At 38.3% G+C, this 26,930-nt stretch overlaps 1 protein-coding gene across 3 annotated transcripts in view; it reads left to right on the forward strand.

Annotated features, from left to right (window-relative positions):
- NNT (nicotinamide nucleotide transhydrogenase) overlaps positions 1-26,930 on the forward strand; it is a 43,845-nt gene that overhangs the window by 370 nt on the left and 16,545 nt on the right. The window contains exons 1-17 of one of the 3 annotated variants that reach the window (XM_021380910.1): positions 129-390; positions 623-820; positions 7,184-7,413; positions 9,268-9,485; positions 9,859-9,946; positions 10,616-10,704; positions 12,832-13,019; positions 13,646-13,779; positions 15,296-15,487; positions 16,518-16,671; positions 17,536-17,697; positions 18,508-18,618; positions 19,379-19,524; positions 20,264-20,459; positions 22,125-22,358; positions 24,247-24,407; positions 24,887-25,066. In XM_021380910.1, the coding sequence (XP_021236585.1) occupies positions 670-820; positions 7,184-7,413; positions 9,268-9,485; positions 9,859-9,946; positions 10,616-10,704; positions 12,832-13,019; positions 13,646-13,779; positions 15,296-15,487; positions 16,518-16,671; positions 17,536-17,697; positions 18,508-18,618; positions 19,379-19,524; positions 20,264-20,459; positions 22,125-22,358; positions 24,247-24,407; positions 24,887-25,066 (2,634 nt within the window). In that variant the 5' untranslated portion in view covers positions 129-390; positions 623-669. Of the gene's footprint in view, positions 1-128; positions 391-483; positions 821-7,183; positions 7,414-9,267; positions 9,486-9,858; positions 9,947-10,615; positions 10,705-12,831; positions 13,020-13,645; positions 13,780-15,295; positions 15,488-16,517; positions 16,672-17,535; positions 17,698-18,507; positions 18,619-19,378; positions 19,525-20,263; positions 20,460-22,124; positions 22,359-24,246; positions 24,408-24,886; positions 25,067-26,930 lie in introns of those variants that run through there. The other 2 variants (XM_021380909.1, XM_021380908.1) reach the window with 2 other exon arrangements.

The following is a 26,930-nucleotide window of genomic DNA, read 5'->3' on the forward strand; positions in this document are numbered from 1 at the left end:
GCGGGCGCCGTGACCGCGGAGGAGGCGGCGGGGGGCGAGCTGGTGGCCCAAGGTCAGCCGGGGGCCACCGGATATAAATATCGGCGGGAGGGACGCGCGCCCGCCGGCGTGGGCCCTGGTGACGGCGGCGGGACGGCGCCTCGCTGCCTTCCTAAGGGCGGGCGGTGTGGCTGGGAGCGAAGCGCCCTTCCCGGCCCTGTCCGGGTCCCCTGGCCGCGCCTTTCCCAGCCCCGGCTCCCGCGGCTCTGGGGACCAGAGGGTCAGGGGCTCGGGCGGGGGCCAGGCTTGGTCTGGGTCCCGGGTGCCGTCAGAGCTCCTTCTTTAGAGCGATGGTCTAAAGAGAATGCGGTCCTGAGCCGTGGCATGCCAACCTGTAGGTCAGCCTGCAAGGTCAGCTCTGTCGTGTCCTTGTTTAATTTGATAGTATTACTCGCTTCCTCCTCCTCTCTCAGTTTTACTCTGTTACCTCACATTGACAAAGTGGATTTTGTGTTCTAACTGGAAAGAAAGAGAAAAATGACTGCTTTATGACAAGTGGCAGTCAACCAGACTTCTGCTGCTGAGTTTACATACCTACTGTCTCTTGTCATTAATAACTGTTGCTTTGTTTCTACATGTGCAGCAGGGATTCCATACGTGGCAAGGAGTCAGCTCGGAGGTCAGGGCGACATGGCGAGCCTTCTGCGCATTGCTGTCAGTGGGTGCTCCGTGCCTGTGCTCGGTGGTGTGATACCTCCCAAGGTGCACTCCACAAAGATGCCATGTTTGCGAATGTTTAGAACCCACCAGGTACTCTGGTCTCAGGCAACTCCGAAGCCAGGTAAATCAATTTGAATGTTGCGAATAATCCCTTGTCTTAAAATTCAAAGTAGCTTGATTTTTTTCTTTCAGATATGTTAGCACAGAATAATCTTAAAAAGAACACCCTTAAGTCGTGCCAGCCTCTGGCAGTTCAATTTTTTGCTAGCTTACAGAGCTGTATACAGAAGGTGTTTGTTTTTATTATGAATGCTGTGGATCCAAATACTCCTCAGAGGTCGGCGATCAGGACTTCTGCTGACACTTCTGTGCTTGAGAGAAACATTTAAACAGATGTATTTCTTTGTTGCAAGCCTGGGTTCCCGGTGAGTTTTGGTAGTGTAGTTCTTTGTGGGCACCTAGAGGGCAGTATACATCCCTCACAAAGAGACCATCTGAAGGCATGACCCCATGCAGATGTACTTACGATGTATTAAGAAAAATCTTGACTCTTTTCAGGAAGCTGCTTTATGTTGCAGCACCCTGAGGAATTTCTGATCTGCATCTTTATGAAAAGTGTTTGTTGGTATGTTTAAATAGACTAAATAAATTAAACTTAGTGTTGGTAATGGGCAAGTTCAGGTGTTTTCAGGAAACAACAAAAAAAAAGGAGAGTAGAATTGGGGAGTCCTTGGTTCTAGTTTTTGATGTGAGCCTGGTATACAAAAATGCTTTTTTTTTTTTTTTTCCCTCTATCCTACACTATACGTAATCTGACAGCTAGAAGACTGGAGGTTACATAAAGCTGCTTTAATTATATTTTTGACCATTATCTTGCATAAATCATGTGTCCCTGAAAGAAGATAGAGACTCTGCTTCAGTGCTGGTCCAGGGTCCTTCTCAGTGTGAGACAGATAAGGTGGAGACTTAGGCTGATTGTGCATGCAATGCACACTGGGTGCCACATTAGCAGGTCTTGTGGAGGCATATAAAAGGAGACACGTGTCTGGTTTGACAACACAGGCTGTAAGAACACACCACAGAACTCAAATTTCTGCCAATTCTAGCAGTGGGTGTTGTGTTTTGGGGTCCTTTCAAATCAATAATATGGTGTTTGGGGCTTCTGAAAAAATGTGTTGAGAGAAGGTTGTTGTTTGTTTATTCTGACAACTCCAGATAATCTGCATCACATAGCTTTTTACTTAAGTTGCACGGTGAATTTTTTTTCCTCTGACTGACAGCCCAGCAATCTGGAGTCTGTTGAAACTGATCAGAACATAGTTTTTACATCCTGTTAATTTGTGATGCTCCATTTTTTTCCCCTGTATTCAGTATTTAAATGTGAGAGGTTCTGTCCCTCTTAACATTGTAAATTGTCCCTTGGTTGAGCATATTAACCTGGGACATACGGAGTGAGATTCAAAGTTCTTTCTCAAATGTTCCAGGTAAGAGCTCTTGTTTTGTGATGACTTTAGCCACAAATTTGATCATGAAATTGAAAGATCTCCATTTTTTGAGTGTGTGTTTGTATTTTTCTCTTGTTTTTAGGAATTGATTTCATAAAATGGAGAGAGAAATCTTAATAGTGTAATATGTTTAAGCACTCAGTGCTGTCATTTTTGACCTCTTGTAAAAGCCTTTGTTGAGTACTGTTTATAATATTTCAATGCAGTTGTTTAATGCTGAGAATTATGAGGCTTGATAAGTCTTCTGGTTGATAATTAAGCTGTCCTTATGTTTCATTTTGGTAACATGAGATTTGTCATTCAGTAGAGGACAAGTCAAGGATAAAACAGTAATTGAATGACAAATGGCTAACAGTAATGTAGCCTGTATAAACTTCTACATGCTTTTGAAACAAACTTCAACAGCATATAAAAATAACTACTTCTTTTTCTTAGTTCTAGAAATTCAGTTTGCTTAAACTGACACTTGGGAAAATTGCTGTAGTCTTAAGTAGAATAAGTTTTTGTAAAAGAATAGTACTACTGTAATTCTTACTGAGCCTGTAGCTATTCATTCCAGTCTCTCAGGTAAGCTTTCATTTTGTCCAGGATATTTTATGGACAGGAATAACAGCTGCCTATGGAATGAAGAGATATGGAGTCAGTTAAATAGTACATTTGGAGAACGGAAATGTCTCTTATTGTTATTTACTTTGCTACTATTTTCTTTCTTTCTTGGAAACATAGGAAATTTAATACAGGAGTAAGCAAGTATTCCAGTAGCCTTTGTCAACCAGTTGCCAGCATCAGATGCTTCAGAAACAGATGCAGAACTTTTCCAAACCCTGGTAATAGGTGCTTATGGAGTAATTGGCTCTGAGATTTCTTATAATTCCAGATTGGTTTGTCCACAAATCTGTGACTTGCACCCTATCTATCTTGGGATTATTGCTGTCCTTTCTATTTTGATGTTTCCTTCTTGAAATTTTCTAATTTTTCTAAATCTTGCAGATCTTTTTAACCCACAACAGTTCATTATTAATTCTATAGATAACCTGCACATTATTCATAAACCATATACATTCTCCTAACATTTTTTTTTAATCTGGATGCTTGTATAAGAACAGGGCTCAGGTGTTTGTTTAATCTTCTGTATCATTCTTTTTTTTTTGTTGTTGTTGCCTACATCATATTGCTGTTCTTCGGAATTTGTCCTCATCTTCAGAACAGGTGAGATGGTTTGTTTAAAGCTGATGGGGGAGTAATTTAGCAATTAGGCAGGTTTCATATCCTGTTTTCCTATCACAGAAAATGTAGCGTATTTCTCCTTTCTTTTTTCTCTGGGTCAGTCTCTGATATTTGTTGATCCTGTTTTCCTACACACTACTTCGTGAAATCAGGCTATGGAGATTAAAAAAAAAAAGTATTTTTCTTTAATTTTCTTCATAAAATATTCTGAACTTCCTTGATAGTTTTAATTTAGAATCTTTAAACACTCAGTTTGCATATGGAATCTAAGTGGAGAAGATTCTTTTATAATTCTTTTTAATTGTTTGCCTTCTGAAGCTTGGGGATGTAGATTTTAGTTACCCAGAGTTTGAATTTATGCTTTGCATCTCTCCTCTTTACTCAGTGACGACATTGAGGGGGCTAGAATGCATAGTAATAAGAGTGACTTACTTAAAATTACAGTGTTCTTGTTAATTTTTTAAAATTCTAATCCATACGTAGGATACTAAGATTCTAAGGACTGAGAGAGCTAATGATTCTACTTTTGAAATTGGCGAAATCCTTTTTGTGTAGATTCTTCATATCAGAAAAAGTATTATGCATCTCTTACTCAATTAACAACACATTCATGATTTTCATATGACTCAAAAATTGGTCAAGGAATGTGTAACTTTGTTTTTGGAGTATGTTACGGATGTAATGAAGCAGTAAGTTACTAAAGCATATTCAAAGCAATTCTTAAGATTATCTCATGTAGAGGCCTAGAAACTTGGAAGCTTCACTCATTCAGCTTTAAGCCCTGACAAAGATAACAGATGTACTTTCTTGAGATGAAAACTACATCAAGATCCTAAGTTTATAATTGCAGATTTCAGCCTTTTGAAACTAATGACTTAAATGAAACTACTAAATTCAACAAACCAAATCTGTGTTCGGTATTGATAGTTTAGATTCCTTCAAATATAGTATTGATCATATCCTCACCTGAAGTTTTAATGCAGATCTTTGCTTTGCAGTTGTATACATCTGTTCATTTTTGATGTTCATTGATGTAGTAGATCAGGGAAATCTCTTTGAGAAGTGTCTTATTCCTTCTCTAGATAAAGCAAACTGACATCTGTTTGGTTCACTTTTCACTTGGGTTCTGGTTGCTAGTGAGACAGAATAGGAAAGGGGATAGAAGAATGACACTTGGTGAGTGTTTATCTCTGAAAGCATTGGAGGCGGATCTAGGTCTGTGATTGTTCTGCTTAGTGGAGAGGGTGCAAATTTTTTTGCTGTGAAAAATCTTTATCTGTGTTTATTGGATGCAACACATCCTGATGTGAAAGAGGAAATGAGGAAACCCATTTGACACATAGTATGTGTTTGTGTCCCATCCTTCCGAGCCATTTGCTCTTCTGCTTTGCTATTCCACACAAAAACAAGTGAACAAAAATAGAATGTAAGTATCAGTTTCATTTAACCTTGGGCCTTAGCAGCTAAGAAATACTTTCCCCCCTTTTTTGAGAAGGGTATAAGCTGTCATTGAATGTCTGTGTGCCTTTAAATTTACAACCATCCTTCTGTTCTCTGTATGCTCTCATTTATTTCTTCCTCCATGTGTTTTTGTTCACTGCAAAACTTCAAAAAGGAGAAAGGGAAGGTAGCATTTTAGTTTATATTTTCTTAATGCTTCTTGAAAAGCTTTTTGCCTTCTGTCCTGGAGCTATTTATTGTCTGAAATTATGATTTTTCTGTTATTCTAGCAAATTTCAGTTGTTTCAGATTCATTTCTGCTTTTAAAAGATGAGAGCTCGCTTTCATTGTGATGATTTAGTGAAAATCATAAACAGGATTTTAATTGTTCAGTACTGAGAAGAAGAGATGAGGGAAGAGTTCTCTTCAAATGATAAGAGTAATATGTATGAATGACGGCAGCAGTTACTGTAGCTTTCAAGTGGCTAGTGATGCAGTGATTGGGATGCCCCTTGTTGCACTATGTTGTTCAGATATCTATGCAGGCATCTTTGCCAAGCATTGCTATCACTTTGGGTCTGTTACTTGAAACGTGCGTTCTTACACTTGCTGACTTAAGTTCCTTTAAAGCTTATTCCTTCAATTCGATTTGCCTTGTAATTTAAATGATTGTTCTCCATCATAATGTATGTAAATAATATAATAAATATCAAAATCCATGTCATCAAAATATTTACCATTTTATTAGTTTAATTTAAAGAGAAAAGTAAAGTTAAAAAAATAAAAATAAGAAGTAAAGCAGTTTGATGTATGGTTATCTTCCATGGTGTAGTCTTATTGATTGTATTCAATTGTTAGTTTTTTTTCTAATGGATGAGAAGTACAGATAATTGCTAAAAACTTTTGCTGTACTCTGTATTTTCAAAATGTTATGAATTGATACTATCTTGAGAATTTTTAACGACTGAAATTTTCAGATTAAACTTCAAGCACCTTACCTTGCAGTCCTAGTTATATTTCATCGGTCGGTTTAGAATCAGAAACATCAAAATGGTTAGTTTCCTCCAGGTTCTCGTAGTATGAAGTGGTTTTGATTTTTGTTTCACTTGTTTCTATCTCAAACAAAAAAGCAAAAAGCAGGCATTACTAAAATGTGCAACATGTCACTTACTAGTCTGGTACAATTTATATGACAAAATGCGGACTATTGGTGGCCAATTTAAAAGCAAATTTGTAATTTGAGTCTTGTTCTATGTTTGTTTGACTTTTGAGTGCCTGATTAGGTTGCTAAAGCTATTTTTCATTAATATGTATTCCCTGTAGGCCTCTTGTGTCTCAGAACCTAGATTTAAATTCTGCAGAGATATTGGTGAGAGCTGTTGTATAACTGGACCTGGGTGCATGCTATCTAGTGTAACAGAAGCATGTGGCAATGTGATATCTGATTATCCTGCCTGAGACTGTATTTATAAATAATGTATTTAAACCACTGATGGGATCAGAAGAGTTTAACTGTCAGGTAGAAGAGTACAGATTGTTCATGAACAGAGTTAGATGTTTGCAATTTGAAACCTTAAGCTAAAATCAATAAACTGAAGCTTCTGCAGTTTTCTGATCTTATTTAGTAAAACTTGCAAGAGCTTTAAACAAGGAGATAACACTGAAGAGAAGTGTAAGTGAACAAACCAGTAGGCTGTTATTCCATGGTTGTTCAGCTACTGCTAACTTCACATTTTTAAATTTTGTAGCAACTTTTAGAGTTGTACGTCAGTATAATTGTGCCTTTCAGTGATCTTTTGTGGTATGTATGTCATTCATAAATAATGACGTAAGACAACTGAAATATGGTTTTGGTACACATTTAAAAAACGTTCAATTAAAACGCATGTCAGCTGTTTAAACTCATTTGTTTATTTCTTCACAGTGAAGTTAAAGTGACTAAAGAGGGTTTAAAATTTGCCTTAGCCCAGTTAGAATGTATTATTACCAGGGTGCCCTATGTTCTGTAATTGTAGACTTGTATGAAGTCTGATGATTTTGAACCACAGTGAACTGTTGTTTAGCACTGGGTGGATTGCACTTTCTTGTTGGTACCTGAAATAACAAGGATGTCTAGAAAGATGGTATAATTTGAGGAAATGTAAGTTGCACTGCTAGAAAAAAAATAATTCTTTTTTGCCATCCCTGAGGAGATTGCTTAAATGTGATGTGTCTGCATGTCTCTGTACAACACTGAAGAGTGCCATTTATATCAATTTAATAATCTTCAATGCAACTAATACCGTTTTATTTTATCCTATCCACCCTTAAAGGAATCCCTTATAAACAGCTAACTGTAGGTGTACCCAAGGAGATATTCGAGAATGAGAAGAGAGTGGCTCTATCACCGGCTGGAGTTCAAGCCTTGATTAAGCAGGGCTTCAATGTTGTGGTGGAGTCTGGTGCTGGAGAAGCCTCCAAATTTTCTGATGATCATTACAGAGAAGTTGGAGCAAAAATCCAAGGGACCAAGGAAGTCTTGGGTTCTGATGTGATTGTAAAAGTAAGTGCTTCATTTATATATTCCTTGCATTCTTTTCGTGAAACTCTCAGATCAAACTTATCTAATGGTCTTCTGAAAGCTCAGTATTCTAGTGGTATTCTGAAAGCTCCTTCAAATTCTTTTTTTTTTTAATTCTAATTTAATTTAACCTCGATAGCTTGCTTGTACAGTTAGAGTACTAAACTGGTCAGCAGCATCATTGAAAACTTTCTTAGCAAGTTTTTAACTTGGGGGATTTGTGTTTTACAGAGAAAGGTTGACTAGTTCAAGACACTAATCAGACAAGATCCATGCTCAAAGGTACTTCTGCTCCAAGATTAGCAACATACAACTCCAAGTTAGTCTTCAAAGAGAGTTGCTTGGAATTTTGAAGGTGCAGGTGTCTTAAGTTTTCTTAATCAGATGTCTAATAATAGCTCAGAAACAGTGTATTTTAGAAGTATTTCTAACTAGAGTGTCAGGGAAGACTACTAAAAGTAAAGTTGGTTGAGATGTGTTAGGTTTTGCAGAGTCCTGAGACGAAAAATAGGTCTTAATCATGTTGAGGCTTCCTTTAAAGTTGTATTTGAAGTTGTCCTATCAGGATTGAATACGATGTTTTTGAGATTTTGTGAACAACTCTTTCAAGTGGTTTGTTTATAAAGAAAAGTGGTAAATTAAACACAAACAGATCAAGGTGGTTATCTGCTGGACTTCATGCTTGAAATTCCCTGTATGTGATAATGCATTGCAAAATAAATTAGTGATTCTTAGCCTGTTGAGCTTAATTAAAACCTATGTTTAGTCATTTTGTTTGAAAATGGCTGTTTTTATAACAGCTGCTTGTAATTGCTGGTTAGAAGCAATGAGATCTTTTTGAAAATGTGTGGTGGCTGTTATTGCTCTGTTACCCATTTGCCTGGAGCTAATTCTAATAGGTCATAGAATCACAGAATGGCTGAGGCTGGGGGGATCCTAAAGGTCATCTAGTTCCAACTCCCTGCCATGGTCAGGGCTGCCACCCACCAGATCAGGCTGCACAGGGCCCCAACCAACCTGGCCTTGAATGCCTTCAGAGATTGGGCACACACAGCTTCTCAGAGCAACTAGTTCTAGCACCTCATCACCCCCTGAGTAAAAAATGTCTCCCTAACATCTAACCTGAATCTCCCGGCGTTTAGTTTAAAGCCGTTCTCCCTTGTCCTATTACTATCAGACTGTAAAAAATCAGTCCCCCTCCTGGTTGTAAGCTGCCCTCAAGTGCTGGAAGGCTGCAATGTGGTCTCCCTGGAGCCTTCTCCAAGCTAAACAAGCCCAACTCCATCAACCTTTCTCCATAGGAGAGGTGCTCCAGCCCTCTGATCATCTTTGTGACCCACTCCAACTGCTCTGCATCTTTCCTGTACTGTGGGCCCCAGACTTGGATGCAGTTCTCCACATGGAGCCTCAGAAGGACAGAGCTGAGCGAGGCAATCACTTTGCTCTCCCTGCTGCCCACCCCTCTTTTGATGCAGGCCTGGATACAGTAGGCCTTCCGGGCTGCAAGAGCACACTGCTGGCACATGTCCAGCTTTTATTCTGTCAGGAACCCCAAGTCCTTCTCTGCAGAACTGCTCTCAGTGCGTTTTTCTCCCAGTCGGTACTCAGATCTGGGATTGCCTTATTAAACCTCATTAAATTCTAATGTTCCCATTAAATGTACTGTAGCTAATAAGTACAGTTACTCATATTAATTGTGTAAACAGCCTTTGATATACTTGCTTTCTTGTGTACATTGTGGATAGGAATGAACAAACTGCAAGCTAGGAGAAGGGAAGTGAATTGTGCACAGATTTATTTCCACTGATTAATTTGGAAACTTCTCTCTTTCTTCAGGTGAGGGCTCCTATGCATAATCCAACCTTAGGAGTACATGAGGCAGACCTTTTTAAGACAGCACCTACCCTGATTAGTTTTATCTACCCAGCACAAAATCCGGACCTCCTGAAAAAACTTGCAGAAAAAAAAACTACTGTCTTGGCTATGGATCAAGTTCCACGGGTCACCATTGCTCAGGGATATGATGCACTTAGCTCCATGGCAAACATTGCTGGGTATGAAACATAATTATTTTTTTGTTATTGTTGTTAATAAAAGACATACTTTTAGAATGATGTGTATTTTCAGGTAACTCTACTGCTGTTAACTTGGTGTCCAGTCACTCATTCCAGGACGGCTATAAAAGCAGATGAGATGAAAGAAATAGCAAGGTTAAGCACTTTGCCCTAAGCCATGTATATCCAAAGAGTTAGATTATCTTTTTTTCTGAATGTGTGCTTGCTTGCTTAAGTGAGCTTTCTGCAAAGTAGTAAACCTTCTTCGTTCTGTGCTTGCTGTAGACGAATGTATGTCCTTTTGATGGCTGTTGTGAATGGAATTATGCTTAGCCTGAGAAAATACTGAAATGTGTTCTTCCTTATTCAACAGTTACAAAGCTGTTGTATTGGCAGCAAATCACTTTGGTCGGTTTTTCACGGGTCAGATCACAGCTGCGGGTAAAGTTCCTCCAGCTAAGGTATGTGCAGATGCTGTACCAGAAGAATAAGTGAGTTTCTGAACACAGTTAACCACTGCTGAAAATGGTGAAAAGCTTTTTTTCCTGCTTTGAGGCTAACTGTAGAAACTTCAGAAACCTGTGTTACTATTCATATGGGTTTTAGTGATTTTTGTGGGGGAAGAATAGAATAATTCAAATTTTACTTGTTTGCTTAGTTTTAAACTTCAGAATAGATGTATTGGTATTCTTTTCCCAGATTTGGAATGGCAAGGAAGCAGTTAGGAGAAAACAGAGATGTTGGGATTTTTGGTGTGCTGAAGTCTTTGTTTGAATTCCAGTTTCACTGAAATTGCACATAGACTGTGGGATGAAGAGACATGAAATTAAAAGATTAAAAAAAAAAAGGGGGAGGAGTGAGGGGAAACCTGCATCTTGTTACATGAATTATTAGCCACAAATGAATGGGCTCCCAGATAAATGAAGCTAGGAGTTAAATCTTTTAAACTGTTACATTTACAGGGCAACTTTACTGAAGCAATTCTGGGTTCTGTGTCCTAAGGTAAATCTTTGAAATGACTGTATGTAATGGGGTTTATCTGCTGTTGTGAAAGTGGCACAGTGTTGCTACTTCTCTAATGAGCTCTACTTTTAGTTTATGCTTTAAGCTGGATGATATTATCATTCTAGGTCTTGATCATTGGAGGAGGAGTTGCTGGCCTGGCTTCTGCAGGAGCAGCTAAATCAATGGGTGCGGTGGTTCGTGGTTTTGATACTAGGTGGGTGTGTGAAGAAAGTAATAGTAGTCTAAAATTATTTTAAGTTAAAGTATTTTGAAGTGGTATTAAGTGGAAGCACTTGTTCTTCATTGAATCGTAATTCCCTTCCTAACACTTTTTTATTCCTGCATTGTTTCTTAATCTTTTTATTCCCCCAATGAGCAAAACTTTGAAAGTTCTCATTAAATCATTCAGAACCTTATGAACCAAAAGTTGTTGCTTTACAAAAACGCTAAGGGCAGTGCCTTTGTCTGCAGTTTCACATCTTTGTTCTTGGGAGGACAGGGAAGAATAAAGTAAGAATCTGTGTACTGCCACTTATAGCTTGCTTTGGTAGAGGTTCATAGCTGTGTACTGTCATTCACTTCTATTCTCTTCATCCCAGAGAGGACCTCTAGGAATTATTTTAAGATATGCTTTGCTGAAGGGAAGGAAGAGGTCAAGTTGTTTTGCAGAATCTTAGAATTGTAGAACTGCTTGGATTGGAAGGGAATTTAGTTCCACCCACTGCTATGAGCAAGGTTGCCACCCACTACATCAGGCTGCCCAGGGCCCCATCCAGCCTAGCCTGGAACACCTCAAGGGATGGGAGGATGGGCAGCTTGTTCCAATGCCTTGCCACCCACTGAGTTTTTAAATAAATAAATAAATAAAAATAAAAAAATTCCTCCCGATATCTAACCTAAATCTCCTCTCTTTTAGTTTAAAAATGTTCCTCCTTTTTCTATCACTATCAGACTGTATAAAAAGTCAGTCTCCTTCCTGTTTATAAGTTCCCTTTGAGTACTGAAAGGCTGCAGTGAGGTCTCCCTGAGGCTGCCTCTTCTCCGGGCTGAACAAGCCCAACTCCTTCAGTGTCTTGTTGTAAGAGAGGTGCTCCAGTCATCTTTGTGGCCTCCTCCGGACCCACTCCAACAACTCCACATCTTTCTCATGCTGGGAGCCCCAGGCCCGGGCACAGTACTGCAGATGATGCCTCACCATCTGCAGAAGGGGACAGTCACCTCTCTTTCCCTGCTGGACTTGCCTCTTTTGATACAGCTCAGGATTCTGTTGGCCCTTGGGGCCAATATTTTTTTTTAATGAAACTCAAGATGGAAGAACAGGATCTGCAGTTGAAGCTGCTTTAGTTGCTGCTTTCTTAGGGGATCTCTTCGTTTATGTTTAGAAGTACTATTTTGTCCTAGGGCCATTTTTAGAGCAGAAGACTGGGAAAATTACAGGCCACAAACATTTTTGGTCTTACTGATACAGGAAATGCAAATGTAACTAATTTTTTTTTCTGAATAAGTGGCCTTCTTACATTGAAATTATATGTACTTAATACTGTATCTGTATTAAAATTACTTGTCTGTGTTTGTTTTTATGTGGAAGCGATATCTGGTGCTACTTAACTATATCTTACATGAAAAGAGAAAAGTGAATGTATTTCCAGATTTATGAAAATGCCTTCGCTCCAGTTTATTGGAAAATCTGCATATATTATAATCTGGATGATTTTTCTTAACAGTATAATCAAAATGTGTTTAAAATATTTCAAAAATTAATTCCCTTTTTAAGCATTTTATATACTTTTAGCTTGGTATGAAAGAATGTTTGTGGTTCACACTGGCATTTCGTTATTGTTTGTTGTGATATCATGTAATGCAACATAAATTACAGATTTGCAGGATAACTGTTAAAAACAATTCTGCCTGTGGAAAAACAGACTTTCCGGTATTTCCCACTTCACAGGCTAAATGCAGAGGCACAAGCTGTGGAATGTATGTCACCTATCCTATGCATTAACTTTGGGTTATAGACCAGTATAACTGAGGCAAGAGAAATGGGTGAGCAGATGTAGTCAGCAGTTGAGTTCCCAGCTCTGAATCTATTTTTGGAGAACTCTACTGGTAGTACAGAAAGCCTGCCTGTAAGACTGCCTTCATTCCTCATCCAAGAGTCGTCATTAGGGATCTAAATTTACTGATGCAAATGTCCTAGAATAAGCTTTAGATTTCTTGTCTGAAGACTACTACTAAACAGATCAGAAAAGTCATAATGGATTGGGCTACTTCTAAAAATGGATCTCCATTTTTATGTAGTACTTTTATTTTTTCTCTTCCCTCTCAATTTTTTTCTTCTTAGAGCTGCAGCTCTGGAACAGTTCAAGTCTCTTGGTGCTGAGCCTTTGGAAGTAGACGTAAAGGAATCTGGAGAGGGCCAGGGTGGTTATGCTAAAGAAATGTCGAAAGAATTTATTGAAGCTGAAATGAAACTCTTTGCCAAACAGTGCCAAGATGTTGATATTATCATCACTACAGCACTTATTCCAGGTATGGAAGTGTTACCAAAGTGTTACATATTCTCTGTGAATATGTACCTTTTCTCTGATAAATACCTGTGTTTAGAGAAACTATCTTTTCCCCGCAAACTATCACTCTTTGACTCAATACCATCACGTTTTCTTATTTATAGGGAGTAGATAGTAATAATGTAAGGATATAAAATTCTCTTTCATGTTTACTACATCACACCTACTTCTGTGCACTGAAACAAGCCCAACTGAAGGAGCAGTGTCTTTCATGATTAAAATGTAATGAGACAGTGCTTAGGTTTCATTGCTCTACATTGTATAATGTCAGTCTTTTAATAACTTATGATGTTTATGATTTCCTCCCCTCCTTCTTCACCCTCTGACTTGAATTGTAGGATTGGATGTTGTCTCTTTACTGGGGACAAAATTGGACTTTGCAGCATTTTTGTTACACTGCCCATGTACATCTTATTTATGTGCTTGGGAGCAAGATGTTTATGTAAACAAATCCTCTGACATTTCATCGTAGGTACTAATTAAAAATTTTGTTTCAAGTTTACAGAGATAGCACAGGAAAACTTGCCTCCTGAGCTTTACACATAAAAGCTGTATTTTTTTAATTAACTCGCCACCTTGTCTTATCAGGTAAAAAAGCTCCTGTCTTGTTTAAGAAAGATATGATTGAATCTATGAAGGAAGGTTCAGTTGTTGTGGACTTAGCTGCAGAAGCTGGGGGAAACATTGAGACAACAAAGCCTGGAGAACTGTACGTTCATAAGGTGAGCATTTTGATGTGCACTTCATTCTCAGTTGCATGAATTCACATTTGTCCTATTTGATAAACTGTATACTGAAAGTGAGTAGCTGCTTTTGCTATTTGGACTTAACTAGTCCTTTAGGCTTGCATTTGACTGTGAGTCATCTATTTGTTAAATAATTTGAAGATTTTTAAAGAAGCAAATACATTTGTATAGTATTAATTAGGTTGGTAAGTAAAGAAGTGTTAGTCTTCCAAGGCCAATGATTTGTCTCTTCTTGTCTGAGAGTGTGGTTTGTTATCTTTGTCTTGGTCTACCTAGAGACTGCAGTAGCAATAGCTTCTTTGACTTGCTCATTGCCTTCTGCAACTGGAGGTTATAACTGATGTCACAGGTACAGCTAAACAGGTTCAGACTGCGTCAATGTTTACATCAGTGCAGTCTTTGGCTTAGCTCAACGTAATTTAAGCTTCAGGAAGGTCTTCAGTCTTGCCAGCATAAATGTATCTCCATTAGAGTATCCAAACCACTTTTTACCCAAACTAGAAGTAGCATTAAATTAAGGAATTTTGACCTAAACTGAATTAACTACTTTCTTTTGGTTTAGCTCCAATATTTTTTGCCTCTTAGTGCATGTTTTCTATTCATGTGTTTTTTTCTTTTTTTGTTGTTTGGTATATATAAGAAATTTAATAGTTGTCAGAGAAATATGTGTGATAAGGTTTCAAACAGCACACTTCCAAGGTTGTTTTTCAGTAATATAAAGGCATAATGCCATTACTGTTGTGCTGTACCTGTCCAGGGCTGTGTGGGTTTAACATGAGTCATGTCATTGCTTAAAAACAGAACTTATAGTATGTAGAACAGAAATAAACAGATACTTGTATGAAGAATTTATATGGAGCACTTTTGATCAGAAGTATAGTGTGCTGGCACTGGGCTGTGGAAAAGAGCAGCAGTGCAGAACTACAAGCAGCGTGGAGAGCATTGCATCAAGAAGCTAGAGTGCCTGGAAGTATTTGTTGATCTTAGCTGTAAGTTGCACAAGCAGCGTTTTAAGGTGTATCTGCTTGAGCATGAGGGGTTTATGCTAGCTTCCTTGTCTTCCAAAACCTCAAGAGCCTGACAGCCAAGTATACTCAAGTTTGCTCTCATAATAGTTGTGGATACATGTATAACATTTTTACATAAATGTAAACTCGGGCATGTTTCTTGTACATGTAGGTAGCTCTTAGAAAGCTCCTTTTGCCCCTTCGCTTTAAGAAGCAATAAATGTCAGGAGTAGAAGATAAACTCTTCTACCAATAAGTCCTCCTCTCTCTGAGGGCTCTAAATACTAGTAGCATTTAATATGCTGGATTTAATCGTGTTGAATTTTCTAATTAAGTAACTCTCCTTAAACTAATTATGTTAAATGTGCAGATAACACAGAAGAAAAGAAACTGTGAATATATATTTCCAGAAGGCTGTATTGGAGGAGATACTGCTACTTCAGAGATTGAACTAGTCCTCAGAATTTTACTTTAATCTTTTTCAGGGTGTTACACATATTGGCTACACAGACTTACCAAGCAGAATGGCTACTCAGGCCAGTACTCTGTATTCCAATAATATTATCAAACTCCTAAAGGCTATTAGTCCTGACAAAGAGAACTTCTACTTTGATCCAAAAGATCAATTTGATTACGGTACTCTGGATCATGTAATTAGAGGAACTGTAGTAATGAAGGTAAGTCAGTAAATGCTCCCTTTTAAACTCATGAATATATTTTTTTAAGTTTATCTGTACTGTCGTCTTAGAATGCATTCAGAGATTCTGCATACTGACAGCCCTCAGAGGTTTGCTGGACAGCGTAGGCAATCATGTTTGCATTCAGTTGAATATATTCTGTTCTTTTTTGTGAAAGGAAACCTTTTTGCTTCTTTTCTTGTTTAAATTGATACCTAATAAGTCTACTGTTGGAAAACAGGAGAACTGTTAAATTTGCTTGTTGTTTTCATGTGGTTAAAACATAATTATTTAAAATGCTGTTGTAACGTTACTACAGGACCAGAAAAACAATTTTTTTCTTAAATACATACATTCTATTCGTATAACAACTTCAGAATTAACAAAAACAAAACAAACAAACAAAAAAACCTAAAAAAAAAAACCCATACCACAACAGAAAAAAACCCCAAAATCAAAAACCCAGAGGAACTAGAATATGCAGGATACTCTAAGCTCTATTAGGAAATTCACATGGGCTAGTATGGGCTCTCCTTGTGCAATTGCAGTATGCAGAATACGTTAACCTATGTTAGATAGGTAAGAGGTATCCATTCCGGTTGAGTTTTTATAGATAACATTACCAAGATTTTGCTATGCATATATATATATCTGCTTTAGAAGAGGCTTACGTTGACATCAGCTCTCGGATCATTGAGGGTATGTGTACAATTTTTAGATCTGATAGCTTCAGTAATTGCTCTTCCAGAGACCTGAGAACTGAAGAAAAAATGTGAGGCATATGTATGAGCCTTGCTGAGCTCTAGGCAGACTGTGATTACAGTTCTGATCTGTAGCAGAGTTTTCTATTTTCAAGACTCCATTTTATTTTGATTAAGAGTTTTCCATTTAAGGAGCTTTCCCTCTTTGTTTTCCGTGTCATGGGTGTAAGTTGTAAGGACTTCACAGAATTACAGGATTAAGAACAGTAGACTCTTCTATCTATAAAGCATCTAGTATGTTAGAGTTAACTGTAAATATCTGTTATCAGGATGGCAAGGTGATTTTTCCAGCACCTCCACCAAATAACATTCCCCAAGGAGCCCCTGTGAAGCCGAAGACTGTAGCAGAGCTGGAAGCAGAAAAAGCAGCTACTATTACACCTTTTAGAAAAACTATGACTAGTGCATCTATATACACAACAGGTAGGCAATTTCTGGAGTAGGAGAAACACTGTGGAGTACTCCTCATTTGGCTAATACTTCTAAGTGACTCGTCATCTTACTCATTCAATTTAGTAATTGACTCAGCAGTTGATTGGCTGGTGTATCCTTGTGGAAAGTTGTGATGATCACTTTTGAGAGGAGAATAAAATTCTAGAAACTTAACCGAAAATATTAACACTTCAAACAGCACTGACTCATGCTGTGTGCATGCATATGTGTTTTACTTTCTTATTTAAATATCAGTAAAACAGTTAAATTTCTGAAGGGCTCTTGCTTGGGACTGTGTCTATGTTTTGCAGCAGAATAAACTTGATATCATTATTTTCTTCAGTCTTTAATGTACTGTGTAAGCCTTAAATGTCTACAATCTTTCTGAAGTATTGGGTATAGGATACTGTTTTGACAAACAAGTATTAGCTGTTCCTGTCAATAAGGGTTTTGTGTTCATCAGAAGTTCTACGTAAGGTCATTGAGAATACTCAATTCATTAAATTTTACCTCTGTTCTTCGTGGTTTGAGTCTAATGAGTAGTATCTCAGCATGATTACTACTATTTTTGTGTGGAACAGTAGATTGACAGGAGTAAGTGTTAAAGTAGACCCTTATCCTAGTGTCCTCATCTGCATTCTTAACTAAGACATCCATATTATGTTTATGAATTATTTTCTATTTCAGAAGAAACCTGAAGAGCCTTGTCAAAGATGATCTAGCTCATGCTGAAAAAAGTCCATGCACAGAACTTCACTTTGCTTTTAGCTAAATGCTGGACTCCTGCTGTGCAGAGTTTAAAAGTAGGAAGTCATTCATATGTTATAGAAAAGTTTTACTGTGCTTCTCTTCTAGGTCTAGCTAGCATGTTAGGACTTGGCGTTGTTTCTCCTAATACTGCTTTTGCGCAAATGGTGACAACATTTGGCCTAGCTGGAATAGTGGGGTACCATACAGTATGGGGTGTGACTCCTGCTCTTCACTCTCCACTCATGTCAGTGACTAATGCTATCTCGGGTAAGTAGCAGTCATACAGCTATTTGTTCTTCCTTTGAAATAGACACAACTTCTTTCATGTGAACTTTAGTCACAAATCTGTTGATTTGCCATTTGAAACGCCAAAGAGTGTAGTACTGCTCTGCATCTCTTTACTTTCATGACTTGCAAGGACAACTGAAATATACTATTTCCAAGAATACGTGTATTTTTTTTTCAAAAGAAAGACAAATGTCATGCTGTAGTGTTTTTGTTGCTGTTGTTGTAAGAAACTTTTTATTCTTAAACCATTTGTTTTACTTGGGGTGCTGCAACCTCCCCTTCCATACAACGCTTCTTTCCTTTCTTATCTCCATAGTGTTGCCCTGAAAATAACTTGTCTTTCTTGTTTCCTGCTTTGCTTCATTTCCTCTTCTCAAAATATGTACTTTAGAGCTGGGTGAAAATTTCCAACAGTGATCTCTAAGATTGGTGACACTATAAATATTTCAGATAAGGAGAGGGAGAGAAGCTGTCCATGTCTTCATGACAGACCTCAAATCTGATCTACTTTGACCACTGAAAGCAGTTTCCTTATTGAACCAGTACTCAGAAGCTGACTCTAGACTTACCTTACTGTACATCAAAACTACATTCATATGCAAATTATTTTCTTTAGAAATATGTCTATATTAACAAAATTTAAGATAATGGCAGTCTTTGTTTAAATGCTAATATGTAGAATAAGGGTTACAATTTCACTTCATTGGTATCTGACAGCTGAAAGGAAGCTTTCTATAGGTATAGAACCTTGTAAGTTTCAGTAGGATTTTTTTTTTCTCTTTTAAACAGGACTAACTGCAGTTGGTGGGCTGGTGTTGATGGGAGGAACTTATCTCCCTGAAAATGCTCCTCAAAGTCTAGCAGTTCTTTCAGCCTTTATCTCTTCAGTCAATATTGCAGGTATGAATGATAGCCGTTTTCTAAAGGATAACTTAAAGCACTTCTGTAATTCTTTTATTTCTTTTACCTTTGAGTGGATAAACTTGAGAAGTTACTATTCTGGCAATAGGATCTAATAGCATCCATCAATAAAGGGGAAAAAAAATACAACAAATTTCACAGTAGCTAATAAATCTAGCTCTCACTCCTTGTGGTGTAATTTATTTTTTTAAGGAAGTGTTTAAATGTGCATTTTTCTTTTACAGTATTACTTGAGTGATGACTGTATGAAATGTATTTTCCTTTATACCCTACATGGTACTGCATTTGGCCTTGTATCCCTTTTTCCACTTGAGAAACATACCAGTGGCATGGAACAAAATTATGCTTGATCTTCAGAAGTCCCAGCTTAATAATATAAATGTGAAAATAAGTAATGTGGCTTAGAAATACTGTTTTTTGCCAGTGTAGAGAGGGAGAAGAGTGGAGTCATAGGCTAGACGGTACGCTATCGTCAGCATAGAGTATGAAGCCAGAGCAAGTCCTTCAAGCTTTCAGACTCCTTTTCTTATGAATTCCCTCCAAACATTAAAAGAGACAACAGCATCTCACCCTGATTCCACTTTAATTTCCAGTTTACTCACTCACTGACAGTTTAGTTGGTGCTAATTAATAGCTTTGTGTGGTAACATGATTTAACCAAATACTTCTCTTGTAGCTTGGTGCATACTAAGTTTCAGATTTTATTTTTTTAAAAATTGTTGATTTCTTTTTTGGCTAGGTGGGTTTCTAGTTACACAGAGAATGCTGGATATGTTCAAACGTCCCACAGATCCTCCTGAGTACAACTACTTGTACCTACTTCCTGGTGGTGTGTTTGTGGGAGGCTATGCAGCTGCTCTCAGTGGTGGCTATAGTATTGAACAGGTAAGAAGATAACTTTGTAGCACTTAGCTCACTGTTCTCAGTGTGATTTAAGTCTTCAGTACTTTGTTGAGATATAAATAGCAAATTACCTAATTAAAATTTTTCACCAGTTACATATTCCCACAAGGCCAATCTGAAGTTGATTAACTTTTAATTACTGATTCTGCTGACTTTTAAAAGCTTATTTTATTTTCTCAGAAGCCACAAGTAACTTGTTATTCATTGGGCAGCCTTCTTAAATTACAGCTTAAATTGTAAATTGACAATAGAAACTTGCTCTGTGCTCTAGCACTGAGTGATCAAAACTGCACTACAAGGACATAAAACTATAAAAGAGCATCCAAAGGAGGTATATGAAGACAGTGAGGAGTCTGGAGGGCAAGGTGTAAGAGGAGGGGCTGAGCTCTCTTGGTTTGTTCAGCCCGGAGAAGAGCAGACTGAGTGGAAGTCTCATGGTGGCCTCCAGCTTCCTCATGAGGAGAGCAGAGGGACACATAAACTAAGCTTATAAGATGCAGAGAGAAAATTTTAATAAATAACACATTTTAATTGGTCAAAATTACATCTCTCTTCAATGCTTTTTCACAGTCAAGAGTTTCAGTTAGGCACAAGCCATCTGATGTCTTAAACATGTTCTGTAGAAAACTGCCATGCTGTTTAATAATGAGAAAGTTCCTGATAATGTTATATACTTTTTGCCTCTATTTGATATATACATATCAATGTTCTTACTTCAAAGATGATGTATCTGGGCTCAGGCTTATGCTGTGTTGGTGCACTAGCTGGTCTGTCCACCCAAGGAACAGCTCGTCTTGGAAATGCTTTGGGAATGATTGGTGTTGCAGGAGGTTTAGCAGCAACTCTTGGAGGCCTTAAACCCTCACCTGAATTGTTGGCTCAGATGTCAGGTGCAATGGCACTTGGTGGCACCATAGGTATGTACATTATTCTATAAACTAATGAATATATATTCAGTACCTGTATTTATGTAAGCTCTAGATATACCACATTTTGTGTAGGTCAGGTGAACTGACTGACTGTGGTGGTTTCACCTTCATGGGCAGCTGAGCTACACCACAGGGCTGTCTTACTTGTCCTCAAAAGAACAGGAGGAGAAAATACATTGGAAAAAGGACTTGAGCACTGAGATAAGGACAGAGAGTTCACTCACCAGTTATTGTCATAGGAAAAACAGATGCAGCAAGAGAGAGTAATGTAATTTATTGCCTATTGCTAGCAGACCAGGGCTGTGAGAACTAAAACTAAAAACATCTTCCCCTCATCCACTCTTTCCTACTTCCTTCTCATGAGTGGCCCCCACAGGGAGTGTGGGCTGCAGTCAGCCTGTAATGCTTCATCTCTGCCGCTCCCCCATCATCACTCTCTGCCCCTACTCCACACAGACTCCCTCCCATTGGATGTTGTCCATCCTGAACAAAACCTCCTGGACTTTCCACAGGCTGCAGCTCTCCAAGCACTGTCCCGACATGGCTCCATATCACGTGGCCCATCCATTAGGCACTGCTTCAGCATGGCTACCCATGGGTGGCAGCTCCCCCATCCCACCTGTCCTGCTGCAAGAGGCTCCTCAGGCTGTAGCTCTGGCCTGGGGCTACTCCTGCGGGGGCTCTCCGTGGGCTGCGGTCTCCTTCATGCTGTGTCTGCTGCTGCACTGTGGCTGCAGGTGGAGATTTGCTTTACATGATGCCTGTGGGCTGCATGGGGCCAGGCTGCTCCACTGGGGCCTCTCCTGGGCTACAGGGAAGTTCTGTTCCGTGCCTGGACTGCCTCCTGCCCTCCTTCTGCACTGACGTTGGTGTCTGCAGGGCTATTTCTCTCAGCCTTTCTCCCAGCTGCTGATGCACAGTAGTTTTTCCCTTTATTAGGGCTGTTCTCCAAGATCACACCCTGTGTTGCTCATGGCTTGGCTCTGCCTAGTGGTGGGGAAACGAGCTTTAGCAGGGGGATTGGACTTAGATGAACTCCAGAGGTCCCTTCCAACACCTGTGATTCTGTGCCTCTGATCTGACATGAGACAGCTGTTGTGCTCTGCTCACATAGCCCAAACCTAGCAAAACATTGCCACAAAATTCCAATTCACTTTCTTACATCTATGGCTGGCTCATGTAATTTTTCATTCCCATACTTGCAAAATAACAAGTCCCAGAACATTTAATAATGCGTCTTGGTATAATAAAGAATGGGGAGACTGGTGGAAAGCAGGAGAACATCATTTATGTTAGGGAATGTGAGCATACAGTAGTGGGTGAACAGTCAGTTGCTGATGGAATGGTGCCAAATTCCCCTTTTCAAACTGTGCTTTCTTCACAGAAAATTCTGTATTTCTCAAAATTTAATGAAGCATCTCAGAACATGTGCTTTAATCATCTTCCTAATTTGTACAGTATCCTTATGGTGCAAAGTCAACATGTACAGCTTACAACTGTCATACTCAACAATTTCTAGTGTAGAAAAGTTTTTTCAATGACAGCAGATGTGTATTTGCCATGTATTCATTGCACAGTGAACCATGATGCATCAACTTCTAACTTCACAGATTGTGTTCTTAAGAATTCCCTTATGTCTTCAACTCTCAATAGGTTTGACAATTGCTAAACGCATCCAGATTACAGATCTGCCTCAGCTAGTAGCTGCTTTTCATAGTTTGGTTGGTTTGGCAGCTGTGCTCACCTGTGTAGCCGAATACATGATTGAGTATCCTCACTTTGCTATGGATCCAGCTGCAAACCTTACCAAGATTGTGGCATACCTCGGAACATACATTGGAGGAGTGACTTTTAGTGGCTCTCTTATTGCTTACGGAAAGCTGCAAGGTGAGACCCTCCATTCACAGCTAAGTATTCATTAGAGGTTTTTTTCCATCTGGATTAAGCTCTGACGTAGACTGGTGTGTAACTGGAAAGAAAGCTTGTATACCTAATTCTGTTAGATGTGCTGTTTTCTTTTTAATTCTATTCTTGCTTGTGTACAACTTTATTTATGAATGGGTTCCCTTCAGTGCTTGGACATATTACCTTTAGTAATTACCGAATCTTATAGGCTTTCCTCAGTTCATCTTGTCTAGAAATAAGTGTTGCTTTAGAGTGTTAAAACAACTGTACCTGACACAATTTCTCTGTTCTGTTGAAATTATATGATCACAACTTCATCTTTCTGCATAGATTAATTTTATGTTGCTTGACTTAGGAAGCAATGGTAATACTTACGGAATTTTGTTCTTAGCACTGCAGGCTTCATTTAGGTAGACAGTCTTGCAGTATCAGACTGCCTCATTTTATCTAATTCTCTATTTACCTGCCATGCCAGTTCCATACTCCATGCCTCTTAATGTTTTAGTAATTAAGTGTTCTAAGTTAAGCACACGCTAACTCCTGATTATTGTGCATGTTAATGTTTCCTTATTACATTTATTTTTGACTTTGTAAAGACATGGCTTTTGAGAGACAGAATAATACTTGTCCCTAAAAACTTCCAGCTAAGAGTTTCCTATTGCTAATCCTTTTACAGCTTTGCAGTAGTTCCTTTTGGAAACATCTGTTTACTTTCTTCAGTGTTTGAGACCAGCCAATGGAGGAGGAAGCATGTCATGGATGAAAAGCTGTCTTCTCTAATAATCTTTTGAAGGATTTGTCAGTAGCATGTATTCTGCTGAGTAGTTACTAATATATTCTGAATTCTTCTTTGTCTTCTCTATCCCTGTCCCCTGCCTTCACACGCTCCCAGTGATGTGCGTGCATGTCCTTGGTGACTTCACTGCCTGTTTGTTTTTTTCCCCTTCCATTTTCATGCTGAATAAATCAACATCATCACAATAAGCTTTTCTTTTTCTAGTTCTATTGAACTAGAGGTCGTAGGTCACACTCTTTGCTTCCAAATCCTGAGTCTGTCATTTTTTTTTTCCTCGAGACACTTGATAAGTAATTATGGAAACCAAAAGTTGTGAATAAACTTGCGTTATTTTTAGTCTTAACTGTTATATTTAAAACAGAAAAAAAACCACAAGAACGACAACTAAAAGACAACTGAGAAACAAAACACAAACTATGGTGAAAATAAGGATATGTTTGTCATTTAGAACTGAATCACAGAAATACCCAAATCTCTTTTCTTGTCAAGTCTCTGCCAGTTTGGGAAGCTGTAGGAAGTCTGTGTAGCTGAAGATACTGGTGAATTTAAAGCAATTGAAAGCAGGAGTATATGTGGTCATGTATTTGTAAGCACACAGCTTTGGAGAGACTGATAATGCCTGTAGTAAGAAATTCAAGCTAGGAGCTTCCTATGAAGCTCTGTAATGTGTATCACACTGAGTATTGGGGCTTTTTTTTCAACTTAGAAAGTTGAAAAATCAAAACTGAAACCACAAAATAAAGTCTTTTTGAGAGGAAAATATAGATTAGATTAGTTATTCTGAAACAATAAAGAAAGATTAGGAAAAACAGCCAGAGCTGAAACAGGAGTATTTGAGAATCTAGACTAAACTGGAATGTGTTGCAGTACTGAGTCAGCGCAGAGTCTCAGTTTCAGCTTTTATCTTTCCTCTCCCTTTATCTTTCCACTCCCTCTGCACCCTCCATCCCCTAATTTTTCTTTTGCTGAGCTATTCAGTCTTCTCTGGGCAAGAGACAGGACTTGTTTCTTCCAGGCAAGAGACAAGACTGCCCACACAGGTATGTCAATCTCTGCATATTAATTTGATTGCAGGTATCCTGAATTCTGCGCCCCTGCTCTTGCCTGGTCGGCATGCACTGAATGCAGGGTTACTGGCTGCCAGCATTGGTGGGATGATTCCATACATGATTGATCCTAGCTACACTACTGGGATTACTTGTCTTGGTTCTGTGTCAGCTCTCTCAGCCATAATGGTAAGTTGGGAAATTGTAGAAGGTAGAACAGACAAAATAAACAGCTTGTTCTCTAGATTTGCAAGTTTCCTCTTAATGGTTGTATTTTACCGTCCTGAGTCACCATCATCTTAAATAGTGCATGTATGTTAACTTTCAGAAGTAAATTGTAGCTGACTTCCCTAAATCTAGCTATAAAAGAGAACTTATAACTCTATAGGACTTACGTGACAAACTGATATTTTAAAGTACTTTTGGAAAGTTCATCTTTAAAAATCCATGGAACTGAAGCATTGATTTTGCAAGTAAAGATATGTAAATAAACACAGATAAGGACAGTGGAGCTTCTTCTTGTCCTCCAGCCTCAGCTTGATGTCTTCTACATTGAGAATACATGAATTCATTATTAAGTAACTTCGTACTTATTTTTTTGAAAGCTGCCCTCACACTCTCCTTTCTGCATGTTCTCTTTAGTCCTAGCTTATGCTTTCCTTTTCCAGGGTGTCACTTTAACAGCAGCTATTGGAGGTGCTGACATGCCTGTAGTTATTACCGTCCTGAACAGTTATTCTGGATGGGCCTTGTGTGCTGAGGGCTTCCTACTGAACAACAACTTGCTGACCATTGTTGGTGCACTCATTGGATCCTCTGGGGCCATCCTCTCTTACATCATGTGTGTGGTAAGGAGTGAGCAGAAACTGCTTTTTATTTATTTTTTTTTTCAAGTAATGAAAAACCTAAGTCAGAATGTTTGCTAGACAGATAAGTAACTGGAAGAGAAAGGTGCTAGGAATTCAGAAGTCATACCTCTTTGGTTTGGAGAAAGACCTCCTTCAAATCTGAGGAGAGCCATTGCATTAACTTGGGCATCTGGAATTTTAAGCTCAAATTGGTACGATTACTTGTTCTCAACGGTCTTTTTAGTTGTGTCACTTTACAGTGTTGTTAAATTAAATCTAAATTTATCAGCAGAAGATATTTTATATAGTGCTTCCTTTTTAAAAAAAAAAAGTGCTTTGTTTGGTTAGAGAGTAATTTAAAGTTTGTTTTTTGGAGCGTGGGACGTGTGCTTTCTTCAGAAAACAGTTCCTTTGAAGTACCACAGGGTGGCAGCAAGCTTACACTAATTTCTTGCAAATAGTAATACGTGTGTGAGGGCAAACTTGAACTCAAATTCTTAGTGTAATCATGATGTGTTATTATTAATAGACTTCTTTTTGTTTTCTTTTCTGAATCATTTACACACAGGTCCTTTTTCCCTACCTGTATTTCTTTCCTTTGTGTTCTCCAAGACAGAACAAGAAAACTGCTGCAGCTACCACCCTTGTGATTCTCTTTTGAGTGATTTTTGTTCCAGTTCTTTTGCATTCTTGTATAGTCACTGTTGTTGTTATACTGTCTTAGACCTCTCCTATGGTCAGCCCTGGCCATCTTCTTTTACCCTGTCCCTTCTAGTAAAATAATATTGTTATTGTAGTAGGAGTGAGGAATAGTTTCAGAAAAACTTAATTAAAAAAAAAAAAAGTATATTTTTGTGCAACTTCATGGAGGGGAGTTCAAGTAGACAGTCCCAGATACGAATTTTAAAGAAGCTTGTTCTTTCCTAAATGCTTTGTAGCTACTTATCAAAAGGAAATAAAATTATGTGGCTCCTGGAACATCTGTTTAAATTCAAATACCTATATCAGTCAGCAGTTTAGACCATATCAGTAGAAAGATGTTGCTTATAGGGCAACACGGATGTGAAAATTATGTTTTTTAGCATCAATATCAGATTTTTATAAGTCCTGGTGAAAATAGGATCTACTGGATATGTATTTTCCTATTTTCCCCCAGGTGTAGTCATTGTATGATTTCATTGTTTTCTATTACTGTCCCTTTTCTGTCTTTTATTGCTAGCAGAGAGTTTTGATATACTTCCCTAGGAAACCTAGGGATTTAATTAAAAAACAAAACAAAACAAACAACCAAAAAAAACCCAGTTCTTTGGTGACAGAGGGGTTTTCCTCTACGTATTTCTCAACCTTTGGGAGATTTAGTTTTTGAGATAATATTCCAGATGTCTTGTGCTGCTTCACGTAGGCTTAGACAACTAAAGTTGATTAGCTGGTAAAAATTAAAAACAGTTTGCATAACTTCTGCAGAATAAACAGAATAATTTATCTCCCAGCATTTCTTTCATGTTTTGCTTTCTTTAATGGAAGTCATGACTTCCAAAGGCATTGTTACAATCAAGGAATTCAGTATTATTGCCTTCCTTAAACTGTATTTCAGAAGAAAAAATGTTTCAGAGTTCCAGTAGTTCCAATAAAGATTTCTGCTTTAGGCTGTTGCGGCTAGTGCTGATGAAGCACTGAAGTTTACCCCCTTCTTTTTTTAAATATCATCCTTAAAAAGAACAAAATTAAAAAAAAAAAAAAAGAAAAACCTGACTGCCACCCAAAACATTGTGTGTCTTGAAACTCACCTAGTGCAGATGAGGAGGTGTTTGTAGAAACATCTTAATGGCTGAAAGCTGCTTCTCACATTTCCAGTTGCTTTTTT

The sequence above is a fragment of the Numida meleagris genome, chromosome Z (assembly GCF_002078875.1).
Source record: "Numida meleagris isolate 19003 breed g44 Domestic line chromosome Z, NumMel1.0, whole genome shotgun sequence".
Taxonomy (NCBI): Eukaryota; Metazoa; Chordata; class Aves; order Galliformes; family Numididae; genus Numida; species Numida meleagris.